Source organism: Vespa crabro, chromosome 24 (genome assembly GCF_910589235.1).
Source record: "Vespa crabro chromosome 24, iyVesCrab1.2, whole genome shotgun sequence".
Lineage (NCBI taxonomy): Eukaryota > Metazoa > Arthropoda > Insecta > Hymenoptera > Vespidae > Vespa > Vespa crabro.
The window spans coordinates 2543006-2564022 of NC_060978.1; the positions used below are offsets into that span (position 1 = coordinate 2543006).

The window sequence follows — 21017 nt, forward strand, 5'->3', positions numbered from 1 at the left end:
AATACTTGGAGAAATTTTCTCTCTTCGAGTTAAAAATCAAAAAATCGAGGGCGTTACCTTACACTGAACGTGCTCGAGAAAGCGAACTTCGTTCAAGGATCCAGCGCATCCTGTAACGTCCAAATATACGCTCAAGGTATATCCGTAAGTCGGATCGATGGGCCGTTCCTCGTTTATTTCGTCGGATTTGCAGATGTGCTGTGATGGTACATTGGTCCATTGTTCGGCTAGACTGACCATAGCGCCTGCGTCCATAAGCCCGTATCCAAACTTGTGAGAGACCTTTCTCTTGACCCCGTTCAGTATCCAACCGGGTTCCTTTTCGAGGGGTCCAGATCTCGACGTTAACACTACGAGATATTGCATGTCTCTCCAGGTTAAACTTGGATTTGCTTCTAGAGCCAATGCAGCGATACCAGCCGCCAATGGCGCCGATGCAGATGTCCCTGTATGTTCTACGGTGCATATGTGATCTGGTCGTAACTTAGCGTCCATGTCTACCGTTGCAACGCTCTTATCATTGCCAGGTGTTCCCGATGAATAAGTTGAAGCCAAGGTCGAGCTACATTCTTCCAAGTACCACGGTTTGTAACCTCCTTGAGTTGCGCTCGATATTGATAACGTGAAGATGCTATTCGTGTATCCATCGCAATTACACGAGTCCGTGTGTCTACCACCATTACCGGAAGCCCAAACGAATATTGAGCCTTTTCCTTTGCGACCCTGTTCATCGTGTACGTGTCCATCGTCAAACGTTTTATTCAAATAACATGATAGACAAAGCATAACATAGAGAGGCATGAGAATATTTGAAGGAGCAAATACCAAGAGTTCTCTCATACGTCTCTGGGACATATATATATATATATATATATGATATATATATATATATATGTATGTATATATGTACCACATATGTATGTATATATTACGCTTCGATGTTTCTCCAAACGAGCCTTTTCTTCTCGTATACTTTATTATCATATTTTTTAGAATGACAGGAACTTTTATACTACACAATTTGACCTTTGAATCTTTCTTTTTCGTACGACACCATCATAAATTTACATTACTTTATTTATTAGAGATTTAAATGTATAATATATTTCTAATGTATCTCTGAAGATACAAGCAAAGTGGGTATTAATAATACTTACTTTTTAAAGAAATATCGATATTTCACTGTAACTGTTCTAATAATACGAATTTTTCAGTATTCGTACGAGATAAGCCAAGAAAAAAAAAAAAAAAAAATAAAAAAGGAAGGAAAAAAGAAAAAAAAGAAAAAGAAAAGTAGTAAATGTCACACAAGTAATTTCAGAAATTCATGAAGTCAGCCCAAAAGTTATTCTACTTTACATAACATAGAGGGGTTTTGCTCTCATCGGATTTCGAATCGATAATACACAGTAGTTTCTTTTTCGCCTGGAGAATCATGGAGGGGTAAAAAGTTTAACGCTCTAATATAACTCGTAGAAAAAAGGAGAAAGAGAAAAAGAGAGACGGAGAAAGAAAAAAAAAAAAGAATGAAGAAAAAAAATTAGAAAGAAAGAAAGAAATAAAGAAAGAAAGAGAAAGAAAGATAAAAGTTAAAACGAATGAAATTCGCTTACGCTTGTTACTCCATAAATAAAAGCCCTTCTAGCGAGCGGACCAGGACCATCGACCGTCTTTCCATCGTCTTCAGGGCCCCAAGATGCGCTATATATGTCTATGTGATCAGGATTCAATCCTAGCGCTCTGGCTTCGACGGCATCGTTTACCGGGCCATCGAGCATTCGTACGCCTGAAAACACGTTAGGTATGTACGTGCGTGAGTTTCTACATTCCCTCTTTCCCTTACACCCTTTCTCTCTCTCTCTCTCTCTCTCTCTCTCTCTCTTACTCTCTACATATAAATACATATCATATATACAAGGTGTCCCAAAAAAGATTATCGATCTTTCAACCAGATAGTAACCAATACGAGACATAAATTTAGAAATCATTCTTTTTATTTTATTGTTTCTTTACAAGGAGGACATTATTTTCTGTCTCTTTTTTTCCTTTATTTATTTATTTATTTATATTTTTTTCTTCTTCTTCTTCTTTTAGAAATGACTCTCGTCTGCATCCATATCAACTTTTGAGACACCCTTTATGTTTATTGTAGGTATGTATGTATGTATGTATGTATGTATGTATGTATGCATGTATAATCTTACGTGCTAAGATTTTGTAGAAGTTCGTCAATTCTCTTCAATGATAGGGGTTGATCCTATGATTCTTGAATTAATTGCATCCCCAAAAACACGAGACGCATCTCGAATAATAATAAACGCGACGTGATCTCAAATAATTCTGTCAATAAGCGAGATTAAACGTAGTTCGCTCATTTATTTAGGATACGACGAATATTATTATTAAAGGAAGTTCGCGTGTTTTCTAAGAAGAATTTCACTATTGTCGTCGATATTGAACTTACGACATTTACGACGTTAGAATTTTTATGTATAGAAATTGGATATATCGTGCCTGTTAAAGGGCAACACTTTATACTTTCGTGTACGAATATTGCCTGACAAAAAGGGTTTTAAAAAAAAATGTTTCTTACCGACAGATGGTAAATACGAGCGATACTATCAACCAAGTATAAAGTGATGTCTATCTTCAGGAACTAAAGATATTTACTTTATCAATTTAAAAAACGTAATTAATTATAAAAGAAAGAAAAAAAAAAATCAAGATAACTATAAGCAAGATAAGAGAAATTTGAATAATCGTTTAGATTTAAAGAAATGATAAACCTGTCATATTATAAACATTTTTGTTCCTTTATTTCGAAATGATTAAAAATAAAAAGAAAAAAAAAAATGTATTACCTCCGATGCTGGAATTGTAAGCAACTCCAACGCCGCAGTATTGGTTAAAAGCCACAGCTGCTACTTCGCCAGCACAACGAGTGCCATGCTTATTATCACCATTATCTCGTGGCATTGGATCCGAGTCATTATCATTGATGTCATAACTCGCCTCATGATCATAGTTCAACGCAAGATCTGGATGATTAGTTTGAATACCATCGTCTAATATGGATACAACTACGCCTTTACCCGTGTAACCCTTTTGCCAGGCTGGTCCTAAATTCATGTCGTATCCATCTTTGGCACCACCGTTCTAAAAGAAAATTATTTATTTCATTCATTAGATATGTCATTTGATTAATAAGAAAAAAGATTAATAAAGATGATTATTAATGGAAAAAATATTATATTTTCAAATGTATATGAAACAACAAATTGTATATACTCGTCGACATTTGAAAAAAATAATAGATAAACGGATAAATATATCTCGTTCTCTTTATTTTTATCTTTTTTACTGTGTCGAATCTAACGAACGTAATTTGAATGCATTCACGATTATTAATTCGTGCAAGGCTTTTCTTTTTTTCTTTTTCTTTCTCGAGAGTGAAAGAGAGAGAGAGAGAGAGAGAGAGAGAGAGAGAGATAACGTGATTGCGATCAAAGGACTAAGTAATTTCATTTATTTTATTTTTTTTTATTTTTTTTCGTATCCTTAGATAACGAGCACACGATAAAATTGAATGAACCTATGTGACTAAATTAAACAATGAACGTAAGTACTTTTGTGCATAGTGTACATAACTTACAAATTATATATATATATATATATATATATATATATATATATATATATAAATTGTATTAAATCTTTATATTCAAAATTTATTTCAAAACTTATTGCACGCTATGTAAACGTCAACGAGATAAGATTCCCCTTAGTTCTTTAGCCTTTTAGTATTAATCCAATTCAACGTAGTTGCCTTTCGATCCTACCAAGAACAGATTTATTTGTTAATTGAGTTAATTGAGTTGGTAGTAGCTGAATATTTTTAGTCGACCTATAAATGAAGGCGAAGAGAAAGATTGGGAAATGTAAAGAGAGAGAAAGAGAGAGAGGGAGAAAGAGAGAGAGAGAGAGAGAGGAAGAGAGAGTGTACCTTTCGTTTTAAGATAATTCCGTGGTAAATATTTACATAGGATAGCTACGTATCCGTTTCGACGACTTTAAAAGGAAACAAGGACAAAGAGGAAAAAAAAAGAAAAGAAAAAAAATTGTAAAGCCACGTGGAAGAAAACATTTAATCCTATTACTCCTACGAACAGATATATATACATATATATTAACAAGTAATAATAATCTACGTAGTAACGAAAGGATATTCGATTTCTTCGAACGTAAAAAATTTACGTTTGAGTTACGTTTCCACGTATTCTTTACTTTTGTATATTTAATTAATTTTTTTTTTTTTTTTAATTTTATTTTATTTCGTTTTTTTATCTTTCTTTATTAATGATTATTCGATTTTAATCATGTACATAAATACAAATGTATATATGATTGAATTTCTCATCTTTCATATATACCTCATGTATCATTTTAATTTTTATCGTACAAAGAAAAGTATTACTGTTTATGCAATAATATTTGCATATCTAAGAATATATATATATATATATATATATATATATATATATATATATAATGCGTAATGATCAAACTAAAATTAATATTCAATATCTCTATTTCTGTCACGTTTAATAAAAATTTTAATACTTCAGTAAATATTCCAATATTTATGTAAACTTTTTAAATCCATAATTTGTTTTGTTTTTTCTTTTTTTTTTTTCACGCGAATATCGTCAATTATCAAATTTAACATCATAATGGAATAATTAATGTCTAATAAATCGATATTTACATAAATAAATAAATAAATAAATAACTAATAATGATAAAAGAAAAAAATAGAAGGAGCAAAAAAGAGAGAGAGAGAGAGAGAGAGGAAGAGAGAGAGAGGAAAGGAATGGGACACATAGAAAATCAATATCTGACGGAATAATCAATATCTAATAGATCAATAAATAAATAAATAATATCGATAAAAAAAGAAAAACAAAATAGAATGAAAAAAAAAAAGAAGAAAAGACAGAAAACGCGAACGGGATACGTAGAAAATCGTGAATAATTAATATTTGGGTTATTAATATTTTGTAATAAATCGATAAATAAATAAATAAATAAATAAATAAATAATTTCGATAAAAGAAAAGAAGAAAAGATAGAGGATAACGAAAAGAAAAAAAGATAAAGGATAAGTAGGAAATATATATATATATATGTATATGTATATATGGGAAAGGTAAATAGACAAACTGGTGGTGAGTACCCTCATTATGCATCACTAATGTCTTCCCGATTGTATATACATATATATATATATATATATATATATATATATATATATATATATATATATATATATATATACTATCTACCATTATTTTCATTGTTATGTTACATTAATCGAAAGCGGTCAAAGCAATTTGTATAAATGCCTCTTCGTTATTTTATAGACGTGCACGTAGAATACATATTTAGACACGAGTATCCAGTACCGAGTACTGAACACATATATACATACATATTATATATATATATATATATATACACAAAATCACACGCACACAACTACGTCGAAAGTTACTACATGAAATTGCACTTGTTTGCTACGAAACACATTTTCGCGCAGCCATTTCGCTCGAAACTAATCCAATTCTCTTGGATACTAATACGTACGAGTACATTAAGGAGCAATTTGAATGCGGTCGATAGGTAAAAAAGGCCAAAGGAATAGGTAGCTTTTAATTTTTCTTATTTATTGATTTGTAACGTGCGTTCTATCACACGGCCACAAATGCGTGTTTATTTTTTACTTCATCAGCTTGTTCCTTTTTTCTTTCTTTTTTTTTTCTTTCTTTTTTTTTTTTTTCGTTTCGCCCAAATTCCTCTTGCAATAGCAAAGTAATTAAAAGTTAATATTATGCGAGACAAGTAAAAATGCATTTTGTAAAAATTCATTTTATTCGATAGTTTCTACGATTCTTCGATATTATTTACGTGCACACGTATTCTAACTTGTTATTAGAAGAAAAAGGTATTGAATGAATAAATGAAAGAAAAAGAAAAAGAAAGGAGGAAAAAGGAAAAGAAAAAAACAAACAAACAAACAAAAAAGAAGAAAGAAATGAAAGAAAGGAAATCTCACCACGTGTGTGCGCATGTAATATTTCGAAAAAGGGAAGAAATAAAAAGACGCGTACGTTGTTTGTTGAATACCAAAAGGCAGAATCAAAAAAAAAAAAGAAAAAGAAAAAAAAAAAGAAAAAAACAAGAAAAAAGAAAGAAAAAAAAAGGAAAGAAAAAAAGAAAGAAAAAGAAATCTCAAACGGTGCTCGCTCGCATATAATAGCAATTCAATTTGCTGTATTCAACGGATCACGTACGATTTGCCAGTGGTATGGGTTGGGCGTGGGGGGTAGGGGAGGGGAGAAGGGTTAAAGGGGGTGGTTTAAAGGGAAGGAAGGGTCGAGGAAAACTCTACGTTTGGATTGCCTTACGAGAAGCTGTTATAGAAGCACGAAGTGAAATTCGAAAGCGGTCATCTACATACGTATGTAAGCGTGTGACTTGCCATATGCAACAATATGTTACTCGGCAAATTTATCGGATTATTCTCGAAAACAAGATATATATATATATATATATATATATATATATATATACCCTCGTCCCACTACCCCTCTTTCCCCCATCCATTTGTTCAAACTTTCATTCTTTTCATGTATAATACAACTACGTTCGATATTTGTATAATTTTATTAATATCAGCTTCTTCTTATCCTCTTCCTCCTCTTCTTCTTCTTTTATTTCTTTCTATTCTATTTATTTATTTACTTCTTTCTTTTTTTTTTTTTTTTTTCTTATAAAATATTCACTTTCTCTATTTTGTCAACTAAAATATTCATTTCATTGCGAATATTTCTCTCTCTCTCTCTTTCTCTCCTATCTTGATCTCTTTTTCTTCAGAAAGATGAAAAAAAAAGAAAGAAAGAAAGAAAGAAAGCTAGAAAGAAAGAAAAAAAAGAAAAGAAAAGAAAAGGAAAAAAAGAGAGCTTCTTAAGAGTTCAAGAAATCCCATAGGACGATGAAGTTCTTTATCCCGAAGGGAAAGTATCACGTTTTCTATGGGAATTACAGTAGAGAAAACGTAAGAAAACCTTCTCCCATCTCCCATAGTTATGCGTTCCACGATGCTACGTGACACTTAATTTTTACGATCTTTACGTTGTCATTGAGATGCAGCTCTCGGTTATTCCGAGTTGTTGCTTTTACCCCTGCTCCCGCCCTTCTCTCCCTCTCTCACTCTTTTCTCTCAGCAGATCGAAGTTTCTTTCTATCGGAGCTTTTCATCGTTCATCGCGCGACGTAATTGGCTCTTGCGAAAAGCTCGATGAACGACGTTGAACGTTCTGTTTCCCATTGGAATATATATATATATATATATATATATATATATATATATATATATATATATGTTTAATCGAAAGGAAAAGAAAGAAAAAAAGCAATAAAAAAAGATCAGAAAAAAATAGAAGAAGAAAAAGAAGAAGATGAAGAAGAAGAAGAAATATAAGATATAAAGCTCGGATGGAAAAGGAATAGTAATTACGATGATGATGAGGACGAGGACGAGGACGAGGACGAGAACGAGGACGATGACGATGACGATGACGATGAAAGAAAAAAGTATATATAAGTGCACTTTAATCTCTTTTTACCGAACTTTAACGTCCCTTTCGAAAGTCCGATTATCCTCGTGATATTCTTCTTCTTTTTTTTTTTATTTTTTTTTTTTTTTATTTTATCATTGTTATTATTATTTTTTTTTTTTTTATCCTCATCGATATAATCGACACTATCTATTACTTTTTACACTTCTCGTTTTAATCGTCGCCAATCCTGCCATCGGCATATGATCCTCCCATAAACGAGTTTTCTCATTTAATATCACAATAAACGTATGGACGTACGTTAATGAATAACCCGTTCGTTGTATTGAGAGATTTGTTGGAAATTAGTAACCAACGTAGAGAGTTTCGTTTGACGTCGAGATTCAAAGGGCGCTCGCATAGAAACGAAGGTATTTAACCTATGCGAACCTTGAATACTTTAATTATGCTTTTGGATATAGCACGGCGAGTTGATCACAGTAAAATTAACGTTAATATCATTGAGTATTTATATTAGTAGATGTTATCTATTTTATTCATGAAACGATATTATTATTCGCGAAGGTTTGTTACCACGCAGGTAATATACATATGTATGTATATAAAAGGTGTATTTATATTTTATTTATTTATTTATTTATTTATTTATTTATTTTTTTTTTCTTTTTCTTTTTCTTTCTCTTTTTCCATACGACACAGTTGACGTTTAATCTTTTTGAACGTTTTATCATAAACAAAATTTACGTTAATACCGTCATCCCAAAGAAATTTTATCGCTGAACAATATTTTATGTCGTTGCCTCTTTCTCTTTCCTTCTTTCTTTCTTTATTTATTTTCTCTTTATTATGTTACAAACAAATATGAAAAACATATGCAATTAAAGATCATTATTAGCATTTAATATTGAATGGAAATTAATTTTCTTAATGCCTCCAAAATGATATTTTCCCCTGGATATGATACAATAAAATTTATTATACTCTCTTCGTGCATTTCACTTTATGTTCCTAATAGTATGGGGACAAAGAGAAAGAGAGAGAGAGAGAGAGAGAGAGAGAGAGAGAGAGAGAGAGAGAGAGAGAGAGAGAGAGAGAGAGAGAGAGAAAAGGATGAAATTCTATCGTTTAAGGTTTAATTTTCGATACAAATAATAATAATAATAATAATAATAATAACATGCAATATTAATGCAAAATTAATAACAGTTTAGTACGAATGGTCGAATTAATATATACTTTTTATATCAAAAGATTTCTCTCTCCCCCTCGCCTCCCTCTCTCTCATTCTCTTTCTAATTTTATTTCTGAATCGAATAACTAAAAAGCGAAAAACAGAAACAAAAAAATATAAAAGAAGGTGTAGATAAACAAAAGAGAAAAGAATAATGCTCGTATCAGTTTCATTCTGAAAATAGAAACGTGTGTATCGAACGGCTTAATGTATCTCTATTCGTTTGGTGCGATCAATCGTAATAGCATGAGCGGATTCGATATGCCGGTATTTCGGCTGATTAACTCGGTATCTCGCTTACATTTCCCCCTCGACCTTACCGGACATTCGATTATACGATAAACAGACACGAGAATTAATGCAAATTATTTCAGTCGCGAAGTTATTACGTGGTCGTCGTTCGTTATAGCGCGATAATTGGTCCTTTGTGTTGGCAGTACGACGTTGAAGTTTATGTATGTATGTATACGTATACGTGGAGCTTCGTTAATTGGAAATGCGAGAAGGAGTGAAAGCGAAAGAGAGAAAAAAAGAAAAAAGAAAAAAAAAAAATAAAAGAAAAAAGAGAAAGAAAATAATTTAATAAAAATGAGCTTCGTAGGAAAAATTTTTCTACTTATAGATTAACGAATACGATGAAATTATTTGACAATTTGTTTGCGTATTTCTCAAAGAAAATAAGAAAAAAAAAAAAAAAAAAAAAGAAAAAAAAAAAAGAAAAACACGACGATGATCCTTTTACAATTCGAAGTATTTCATTATATGTAATTACTTGCAAAGAAACGATTTTATCTATTAACGCGTCTTGTTGTATTATCAAAGTTGGACTCTTTGAAATTCAATTAATCGATCGTTCCAATAATCGAGAATCTATTTAACTACTTTATCAATGATAAAGTTAAATATCTCGCAAAGTTATTATTATTTACATAAATAGGTACATTAATTTATACTTTATCTATAAGAAGATTCTACGTTGTCTATGGGAAATAAATAAAGTTTATCACGGTTCATGAGAAACAAATTAAAAGAAATAAATAAGAGCGTATCAATAAATTTCATTTGATGTAATTTTCTTTAAGAATTTAATCGTAATATACACGCCTACGTATATATACATATGTGTATATAACGATGTACATTATATTCATAGATACATATGCATGTATGTATATATATATATATATGTATGTATGTATGTATGTATGTATGTATATGTAATACATATATCGATGTCACGAATTTTGAGTAACAATCGACGATTTTGCGATAACGTTTAGTATCTCGAATATTTTCCTGCACCGTCGAATTTACCGGATCGCGATTTTTCCCCATTCATCGAAGCGAAACGATTTTCGAAGCACGCGCTTCCGTAGAGAGTCGGATTTCGTAAAATACGTTTGCGAGGCCTCACCGAACCTTTATCGAATGTCGTACGGTTCGTTGAACGATACATTCCCGTCACGTAATTCGTCGCACTCACTTGCTCGCTACTAGTTTCTCAAGACGAGTGAGATTCAGCTAGAGGAAGGAGATTTTCGATGTTGAGTATCAACCCTTTTTCCTACCATCGAAAAGTTCCACAACAAGGCACAATTGTATTTATATATGTATAGATGTATATATAATTTTTTTTTGAAAGCCCATCAATCGTATGCAGTCATGACGTTGTAAGAACGTCATCAAAAGAACAAATCAATTTTTTTCTTAATTTATTTTATTAAATCTATTATTATCACTTCTTTCATTCTATTTTTATTAATTAAATTCATATATCAGTTTGATCATCTAAGATCTATTTTTCGTTAATTTTTGATTTAATCCCGACGAAATGTACTGGGTCATGTTTCTTTTTTTTTTTTTTTCTTTTTGTTTTATTTTATATCGCCATTCGTCAGGAATAAAATTTTTATGCGTCATCCTGGCTTACGATTAATCTTTCTTGCGATAGTAAATGTGAACGGCTCTGTGCATAAGAAAGAAAAATTTTATATGAAGAAATAAAAGAGATAATACTTACCAGGTACCACTGTTCTTTAAATAACGGATCGGTGAATAAATTTTGAAAGGGTACACCTCGATTTCTTTGACGATGAAACGACGCTTGTCTCGGTCGCGGTCCAAAATCTTCGAAGAACGGAGGATAATCGCCAAAAGTGGCAAAGGATGTCGCTTCGAAATCTCTCTTCTTACGTTTTCTTTCATGTTGCTGCTGGAACCAGTGCACCTGCAAAACGACAGATATTTTTCTTTTTTCTCATTATTTATTTACATTTTCTTTTTTTCCGAATTTGTATTTCTGTGAGTTCTTTGAATAACAGATTTTTTTTCATTCTCTCCTAATGCCAAGAAAATCATAGGATGGATATGACGATGATAAATTTATTATTTATACCGATCGGCTTCTCTCATTTTTAAAGAAGAAATAGTTTCAGTTTTATGTGTAATCTAATTGAATATTATTATTAATTAATCGCTTTATCTTTTCTATTTTCTTCTTTTTCTCGATAGAAACGAAATGACATCTATCAACGTTTCACGCTATCTATCCTTCTACCACTTATCTCACATTTTGGCATGGTATTCGTTTATTTAGCCGACATTAACACGATAGATAGAAAGAGAGAGAGAGAGAAAGAGAGAGAAAGAGAGAGAGAGAGAGAGAGAGAGAGAGAGAAAGCTTTATACGAATTTTCACGGCACATTTCTTAAAATAAATATCGCGGAAATAATCGGTGAGCGCGTTGGTAGTACAATTAACGGCGATTCGACGCTCGATAAATTTCCCATCTTTTCCTTGCTTTCTTTCTCACTCATTTTTCTTTTTCTTTTTGCTTTCTACGAGAGGATAAAGTTGGACGCGTAAAACGCAAACGCGCAGTTACGAGCGTGTAAATTAGTTGAACTCTTGACGTCGAATGGCGATGTCGTTTTACTTTCATTTGCCGCGAAATATCCACGCTTTTCGTGAATTTCTCTCTCTCTCTCTCTCTCTCTCTCTATATATATATATATATATATATATATATATATATTATGTATATATGGATAGAAGGAGAGAGGGAGAGAGAAAGAGAGAAGGATGGAACACAAGAGAATGAAAGAGAGAGGGTTTGATGGTCGTTAGGACGCGGATCGGCGAACATGCGGGTCGTTAATCGAGCAATCAACGAAAAACGTTCTCGGAATGAAGAGCTTTAATTTGAGAGAGTACCGAACGGCCGAGTAGAACGAGAAAATCGTCTATTTCGACTTTCGTTCATGCGTATCTTCTCTCTCTCTCTCTCTCTCTCTTTGTTTTTTTACCTACTACCGAAAAAGTCAGAAAATACAAAAAAAATTTTATAGAGAGAGCCGAGATTTGTATCAGCTTCTTTTTTTTCTTTTCATATTTTATTAAACACACACACACACACATATATATATATATATATATATATATGTATAAATATTTGTTTATAATATTATTTTTATATATATATATATATATATATATATATATATATATATATATATTAGTTTATCTCATATTTCGTATTAAACATTACGTATAATTTTTATATTTCTTTATATATAATAAAATAAAATAAATGTACTTTTTATTTTCTCTAATTTTTCTCTCTCTCTTTCTCTTTCTCTCTACCTGTCTCTGTCTTGCAATTCCCCTTTCACCGGCGCGAGATTCACGATCTTTGCATTTTGGCAACGATCCAGAATGCAAGGCGGGTTACGCATTGTACGGATCGGCCGAGTTCCGAGTTCTGATGTTCGTGTCCACTACTACATAACAATGACGATGACGACAACTACGACAACGAAGACGACGATGAGGAACAGGATGAGGAGGACGAGAACGAGGATGAGGACGAGGATACGACATTTACGAAAATGCATCCTATGAATCACGAACGCTAAGGTAGACTCTCTCTCTCTCTCTCTCTCTCTCTCTCTCTCTCTTTACTGATCGTTCGCGGCTCAACGATTTCGAGTCTATCTCAACAAGGTCGTTTCCGAAAGGACGAAACGTTCAAATGCTTCGAGAATGCACAATCGAATGGAGGAATCTCTTCTCTCTCTCTCTCTTTCTCTATCTCTATCTCTATCTCTATCTCTCTATTTATCTATCTCTCTCTCTTTCTATCTCTGTCTATCTCTATTTACTTCGTCTTTCGATGCCACAATATCGTACGCCCGAGAAAGCATAACCTTATGTTATTTGAAGGTTTAATCGAACGAATATATATCACTACGAGGAACATAACACGTTTCTATTGGATCTCTAATTGCAATTATCAATCAACATAAGTATCGACGATTTTTTTGTTTTCTTTTTCATTTTTCCTCCCGTTAAAATCATTAAATAAATCATTCTTGAAATTATCCTTTCCGTACGTACGATTTCGCTCACGTTTCATATATACGTTTACGTGATCAAAATTTTCTTAAGGATTTTTACCTTAAAATTCTTTCTTTCCTTTTTTTCTCACTTCATTCATACAGAATTCTCACAAATGTGCAATCGATCGTTTTATAATTTGCATGCAACCAACGTAAGATTCAAGATAGGGCAGTCAAGATCGTTCATAAATCGTTTTCTAGAAATAATCGAAGAAAACGATCCTGCGAATGACTATCTTTTTCATCATCATCATCATCTTCTCCTTCTTCTTCTTCTCCTTCTTCTTCTTCATCTTCCAATTTTCTTTTTCCATGTTTTTTTCTTTTATCCTTTCCATCGCGAGTCGACCAAAATCGATTGATATATTTTGAATAGATAATCGCGCGAACGTAAATAACATAAAACAGCACCGTTTGGAATATACGTAGAGTCGATCGTAAAACGTAAAAGAGATCGAGGAGGGTTTGGGGGAAGGGGGAAAAGGGATTTAAGAGGGGAGGAGGATGAAGCTCGTAAAGTAAACCTGCGACCATGTCTTCGACGATTATTCGAGAAAACTGCTGTGACATGAACTCGTTATATCCTTAAGTCAGCATAGAAGATACATATTGTATATTCGCGATACATATTATTCATAAATTTTGTTCCAAGGAGGAGAAAGAGAAAGAGTGAGAGAAGAGAAAATAAAAAAAAAATAGAAATAAACGAATGAAAGAGTAGGAAAAGGATAGAAATAAAAGTAAACAAAAGAAAAAAAGAAAGAAAAAAATAAAGAAAGAACTAAAAGACACGAGGAATATATCGTATGTATTATCGAAGAATGTCGAGAGACATTCGTCGTTGTTCCCGTCGTTCTCTTCGTCGTTGAAGGATCTCCTTCTCGAGAACGTGTAAAAGAGAATCGGCAAATCCTGTCGGTGTCGAAGAAACATCGAAAATCCGCGGCTCGTGTCGTGAATAAGTAATCGCGAGGAGTTGTGAAGGAAAACGAGAGCTCCTTTTCTTAACACTAGAAGAGTTAGACGATATAACACAAGAGAAAAAGAGAGATAGAGAGAGAGAGAGAGAGAGAGAGAGAGGGGGGGGGAGAGAGAGAGAGAAAGTATCGATCTCCGAGAATCGAACTTTTCGACACGAATAAATTGGACCCTGTGACCGGAGTCTCTTCTTTTTCGATTTAAATAAAAAGGAGGGAGATAGACGAACGAACAGATAGACAGATATTTCATTTGGGATATAATCATTTTTTTTTAAACCAAAAATGAAAAAAAAAAAAAAGACCGGAAAATATCCGTAGAAATGTTTAAAAACAGATTCAAATTCGATCGTCGATATATATTTCATTTATATCTCGAGCTTATACCGTGGATAGATAGATGGATAGATAAATAAAAATGAGAGATAAGTATTTCATGTGGAACATCATATTCGTAAAAAAAAAGAAAAAAAAAAAAAAAGAGAAAAAGAAAAGAAAAAAAAAGAAGAGATATTTTCAATTTGATATCTCGAGATCGATTAATTCGATGGATTCGCATGTTCTTTTTTCTTGTTTTCTTCATCTTCTCTTTTTCTTTTCTTTTCTTTTTTTGAAAAATTCGACATTCCTTCCTTTGGTATGCATAAAATTATCCCATAACTTCTCAAGGATTAAATAACGAGCGACTTGGGAATTCGTTTATCGGGGTCACGAATTTGATGTTCACGAATTACGGGCAATAGGTAAACGTTATTCCAAAGTAGAATGGGATCTAGAGAAGAGTAATATCGAAATATCACGGATTCTCTTTTCTCCGAAGACGTACTCCTGCCGTTCGATTTAAAGCGCATCTCGAAGATTCTATTGTCCTGGTAAAGAAAACGCAAGGTAGGTGGTCCCGTCGAGCGTTCTAAAGACAATATTGTCTTTCTCAACACGATAGTATTTTATCGTTTTCTCTGTCTTTCTTAGATAGAAAAAAAGATAGAGAAAAAGAGAGAGAGAGAGAGAGAGAGAAAGAGAAAGAGAGAATTCTTCAAGAGTACATTTAAAGACCACCTACAAACGAAAGGGATTTTACTTCAGAAATATCAAAGTTAAGCTTCTCCCTTTTTCGTTGTTTTTTAATATTATTTGCTTTTTTCCTTTATATCAATTTCCTCTGCCTTTCTTCTTTTCCTTGAGAAAATAGAGAAAAAAAAAAAGGATTACATTCGTATCATTACTGATTTTCAATCGAACGTTTATCGAAGGTTAATATCATTTCTTTTTTTTACAGTTTCAACTTTCGTAAAATGCGTTCGTCCATATATGATTTCTTTCGGTTTATTATAATCCTTCCTAGTTATATTAATCCTATTTAATTATCGTTAATGGATTCAAAGAGATTGTTCAAAGGAAATAGGATAAAACACTTACTCGTGAATCGTCTCTGAGTATTTTGTGATGTGGCTCGCTCTCTGTCAGTGATCTCTTGTTTAATCGTCTATGAGAGAAAAGGAAGTAGTTCTTCAGTGAGCCAATCTGTAACAGTTGAAAAATAAATAATTAATTTGTTCTTCTTTCTTTTTTTTTTTTTTTTTTTTTTTTTTTATTATTAATCCATGCGATTAAATTACGCACGATTTATTTGTTCTTTTTTTCATTTTGTTGTATATATATATATATATATTTTTTTTTTTTTTTTCGATAAATTTCACGACGGAATAATCCTCGAAAATTTTTCTCAAGGAATAAACTGTACCATTTTTTTATTTTAATATAATTTATCGAAAGAAACTTAAATCGATTTAATCCATTGATTCGTTTCAAAGAACGCCATGAAAGATACATAAAAATGAAAGAGCTAAAATAAGAAAATGAAAAAAAAAGGTAATGCGATATGATAGAGATATCGAGCGATCTTAAAAACTAGATCTTGAAAATATTCTAATCAGCATCCTAAGTTATACGGATCGATAGTTTCTCTAGCGATGCATGGTTATAATTCAAATCCCAAAAAGTTTACTTACTTTCATATTTCATTCGTCAATTTTACATTCCTAGATAAAATTCAAACGACTATTACGTATAATAAGGTTTAGTCATATGAAAGGGGAAAATATTCGAACGTTTTCTCGTTGTTTAGTTTATCGATAAATGCAACAAGAATCTACTAATGGAATCTTTATTGATCTTGAATGAAAAATATTAAATAAAGTAATAAATGCGTTTTCATACGATTCGTTTGATCATGAAAGTTATCTGAAACAGATCATTTGAGATATTAAAGGGCTCAATAATTTTTTTTAATTGAATAATAAAAATTATCTTTTTCTTCCTGTCTCAATAATAAATATATTCGCACAATTTTTCTTTTCGTTTGCCATTACAATAATGTTTAAATGATTTAAATTCGAAAATACGAAAATACAATTAACTTAGTTCATTTTTGTAATAATCTCATTTGATATATATTTTTAAACGAGATGGATATTTCGATGTTCCATTTTAAGTAACATATCCTTTATATAAAACGTAAAGTAACACGTACGAAGCTAATGAAAAAATCTTTTTATCTCGACATATTGGAATTTCCTCTGAGTAGTTCAGAAACACCTAGATAGAAAATTTGGACAATATCCGTTGAGAGATAGGAAAGAAATCTCGTAATATCGATTCTTTACGTTCTCTCTCTCTCTCTCTCTCTCTCTCTCTTTCTCTCTATCTAAAGATAGAAGTTGATTTAGCCATTTTATCGTATTACGATTTCTTTTCTGATAAATTTTTTTGATCCTCTTTAGATCCCCCTATTTCTTTTCGATGTTATGCAATTTAAAAAAAAAAAAAAAAAAAAAAAGAAAAAGTTCTTTCAAAACAAGCTCTTTTAACGACACACGCGATGATTAAGGAAAAAAAGCCATGAAATTTTTTTCGAATCCGGAACGAGTTCAGAGCGATGTATAGAAAAAAAAAGAAAAAACAAAAAAAAAAAAGAAGAAAAGAGAAGCTGACTGTAAAATTGATTTCGTCGGTTTTCCATTTTCCCTTTGACTTCGACCGAAAACTCTCTCCCCTTTCCCTCCAGCTCTCTCTCTCATTCTCTGTCTCTCTTTCTCTCTCTTCCTTTTTTTAACCACTGCAATATGCACTCGTCATCATACGATATCTATCGTTCGACGGCCAATGCCAGGAAGCTTAATAATTTTTCCTCACTCACGTATTAATACCGTTTTGGTTCTTTATATGTCCCTGCATCATTAAATTTTTTATTTCGTCTCCTTTTTTGTTTTATTTTACATTACAGATGGAGATCGCATATGCGTACCTTGGTCATCGCGATGAGCATACTAATTAACGCACGATTAAATGCAGATATATATATATATATATATATATATATATATATATATATATATATATATATATACGTACTTGTGTTTCGAATATATGAATTATACTTTTTATTTTCCTATCATTTTTTTTTTTTTTATTTTATTTAATTTTTTTCTAAATCACTCATATAACGAACGAGATCGAGTTTGAGAATCAATTCGAAATACATATATGTATATACGTATTTACATTTTAGATATGCATCCAAGGGTTTTAGTAAATTAAAAAAAAAAATATATATATATATATATGTGTATGTAGCTGAATCAACGATAAAAGCTTTTTATATTACTACTACTGACTCTAGCGATCCTAAGAAAAGTAAGCCATCGCATGAACTTTTCAATTCTCACGTATTTTCGTGGTCTATCTCTCGCATTATGCGCAATAGCCTCGTTTTATTTCGCGCACGTTTCGTTAAGTTACGTAGGAGAATAAGTAGAGTGAGATGAAATAGAGAAAAAGAAAAATGAGCGAGTTAGAAAGAGAGTTAGAGATAAAGAGAGAGGCAGAAAGAGAGAGAGAGAGAAAGAGAGAGAGTAAAACAGGGAATAGATGTAGAGATAGAAGCTCTCTGAACGTGCTCCAGCCGTCTTCTTACCAAAATTACGAATCCTGTCGCGGATCAAGAACGTGAAAAGAATTTCACTGTTGGATCCCTTTTTGTAACCTTACGGATCTTGGAATAAGTATCCTTTTCCTTTCTTCCTTTAACGCATGCCTTGTAAATGGACGCATCTTGTACACGTCTATAACTGATTCTTTCGTTGAAATGAAACGAACATTCGTATTTTTAAAAATATATATATATATATATATTTATAATACGTACGCACATAAATACATACGTATGAACATTCGATTATTATTAAATGTAAAACGTGATACTATTTCTTATCGATTTTTAGTTTATTTATTTTCTTTTTTTTTTTTTTATTTGGTTGTAAATCGATAAAAAAAAAAAAACAATAAGGTTTGAATTTCATTAATTACTTCGTCGTTTCAAGTTAAATGTTTTTTTTAGAACAACAAAAAAATAGATTAGAAAATATCTAAAGAGAGAGAAAAATTTTGTAGAAAAACATTATGCACACATACTCACACACAGACACACATATGTATATATATATATATATATATGAAGTTGGCCATAATAAATATTGTAGGAATTTTTAATATAAGAAATAGTAGCCATTGTTCATTTTTATATTAAATATTAAACAAAATACTTTTTATAATGTAGATTTATATCGTTTTTAAATATAAAATAATAAAAGTTCTTAATAAAAAATATTTTATAATGTTATTCATTTAAAAAATAAACTAGTAATACATTTTTTTTTTTTTTTTTTTTTTTTTTTTCTATAAAAAAATACAAAGACATGCAATTTATCCAAAATTCTTACAGTAATACTTATTTGACCAAAGTCAATAATAAAGATGATAACATTAATAATAATAATAATAATAACAAAACTAATATATCGACTATTGTAAGAATTAAATGTTAAAATAATGATATATATATATATATATATCATATAACGTTGTTAAAAATGTAAATGAAATATAATAATTTTCCATTCTTCCTTTCAACTTTCCTTCTCTACTTTTCTTCGTTCATTGATCGATACGAAAAGAACCCGATAAGATTAACGGCGCAGAGACGAATTTTCTTCTTCTCTGTCTCTTCCCTTTATCTTCCGAGAGATTCTCTTTCGAGAATTCTTGAATAATTCGTCGTTAGTACGGGGGATGCATACGAATCCTGTGAAAGTTAAGAAAGTTCTTGGACGTTCTCGCGTAATGTAGGCAGCGAAGTAATAAGAGATTTAAAAAGCGAAAGGAGCCATCTAAGAAAGGAATTTCTCCCTCTCTCTCTCTCTCTCTCTCTTCTTTCTTTTAAATTTTTTTTTTTGTAGACTGTACTAAGAGAGAAACAGACAGAGAAAAACATGCTTTTGACAGTCTTCTCTCTCTCTCTCTCTCTCTCTCTTTCTCTCTTTTTGTTTTCTTTTTCTTCTTCTTTTGACGTCTAACACGCACCACTTTCCCTCGATTAAGAAAATTTTCTTAAAAAACATATAGGATGCTTTTCATAGAATCATATTTGAAAGCTTCAAAAGTGAGTGAGATAGAGAGAGAGAGAGAGTAAAGAGAGAGTGAGAGAGAGATAATCGATGAATTTCCTTCGGGCACGTAATTTGTGATTCTCTTGACGAAATAAGCTCGAGTCACGCGATCTTAGCTTTGTAGGAATATTACGAACGTTATAAGATTAACCGATGTAGATGATACCTTACTTTGAAATTATAGGGATCGCTCAATTAGCTTTATTAATGAATATCGTGAAACTTTTTATGAAACACCATTTCGCAATCCTCGAAGTGAACTTTCAATCGGATTTATTCTGGAGATTATGATTAAAAAGAAAAAAAAAAAAAAAAAAAAAAAAAAAGAAAAAAAAACAAAAAGAAAAGGAAAAAGAAATCCTTACATTTTAAATAAGATTTAATGTTTTTATCTCGAGTGAATTTTTTTTTTTTCTTTCTTAATTTTTTATTTTTTTTTCTTTTTTTATACGGGAAAAGGAACATGTCCCCGCGAATTAATGAAGAATACTAAATCGAAGAAGGGAATATAAATGTTCTCGAAGTTAGTACCATTCGATTTCGATTTATTATGGTGGAAACACATCTTAGACGAGGAGGAAAAAAGGAAAAAAAATATGAGAGAGAGAAAGAGAGAGAGAGAGAGAGAGAGAGAGAGAGAGAGAGAAGAAAAGAAATGGAAGAAATAAAAGGAACTCGTTTAAACGAGAATAAAACGAACGTTCGAAAGACATTTCGAATTTTAATTCTCATTTATATCTATTACTAGATATATCGATCGAATAATATCGTTTCACGGTTAGTTAAACGCTTATCCCAAGACGACGATGATGACATCGAGGACGACGACGACGACGACGACTAGAACGACGATGACGACGACGTAGCACACATAATATAAAAGTTCTATATAATTTTCTCGCAAAATCCATTTATCTTGAATTCATCGATCGTATATTATCGAGAGATAAGGAAGAAGATAAGAGATCTCATGTGTGTTCGTAATAATTAGAACTTCAAATGTTTCTCATTGGATATAATCATAATTGACCATAACTTTTGTCTTTGAGCAATTTATGAAAAGAAAATATACGAAATTTATAATATAATAATATCTAATAATATATATGATAGTATACAGATTACGATGGGGATATAGCTTTGAAAAACGTTACGATCCTTTTCAATGGAATACTGTTGTAAAAAGAAAATAAAGAAAATAAAAAAAAGAGAGAGAGAGAGAGAGAGACAGAGAGCATTAATGGAGGGTTGAAAAATAAAGCAACAA

The 21017-nt window shown here is 31.5% G+C and overlaps 1 protein-coding gene across 5 annotated transcripts in view; it reads right to left on the reverse strand.

Annotated features, from left to right (window-relative positions):
• Positions 1–21017, reverse strand: part of LOC124432165 (furin-like protease 2) — a 332353-nt gene that overhangs the window by 7373 nt on the left and 303963 nt on the right. For all 5 annotated transcript variants that reach the window (XM_046980815.1, XM_046980816.1, XM_046980818.1 and 2 more), the window contains 5 exons: positions 15663–15767; positions 10889–11095; positions 2862–3156; positions 1614–1786; positions 58–723 (listed from right to left, as the gene is read on the reverse strand). In XM_046980815.1, coding sequence (XP_046836771.1) covers positions 58–723; positions 1614–1786; positions 2862–3156; positions 10889–11095; positions 15663–15767 — 1446 coding nt within the window. The remainder of the gene's footprint in view (positions 1–57; positions 724–1613; positions 1787–2861; positions 3157–10888; positions 11096–15662; positions 15768–21017) is intronic.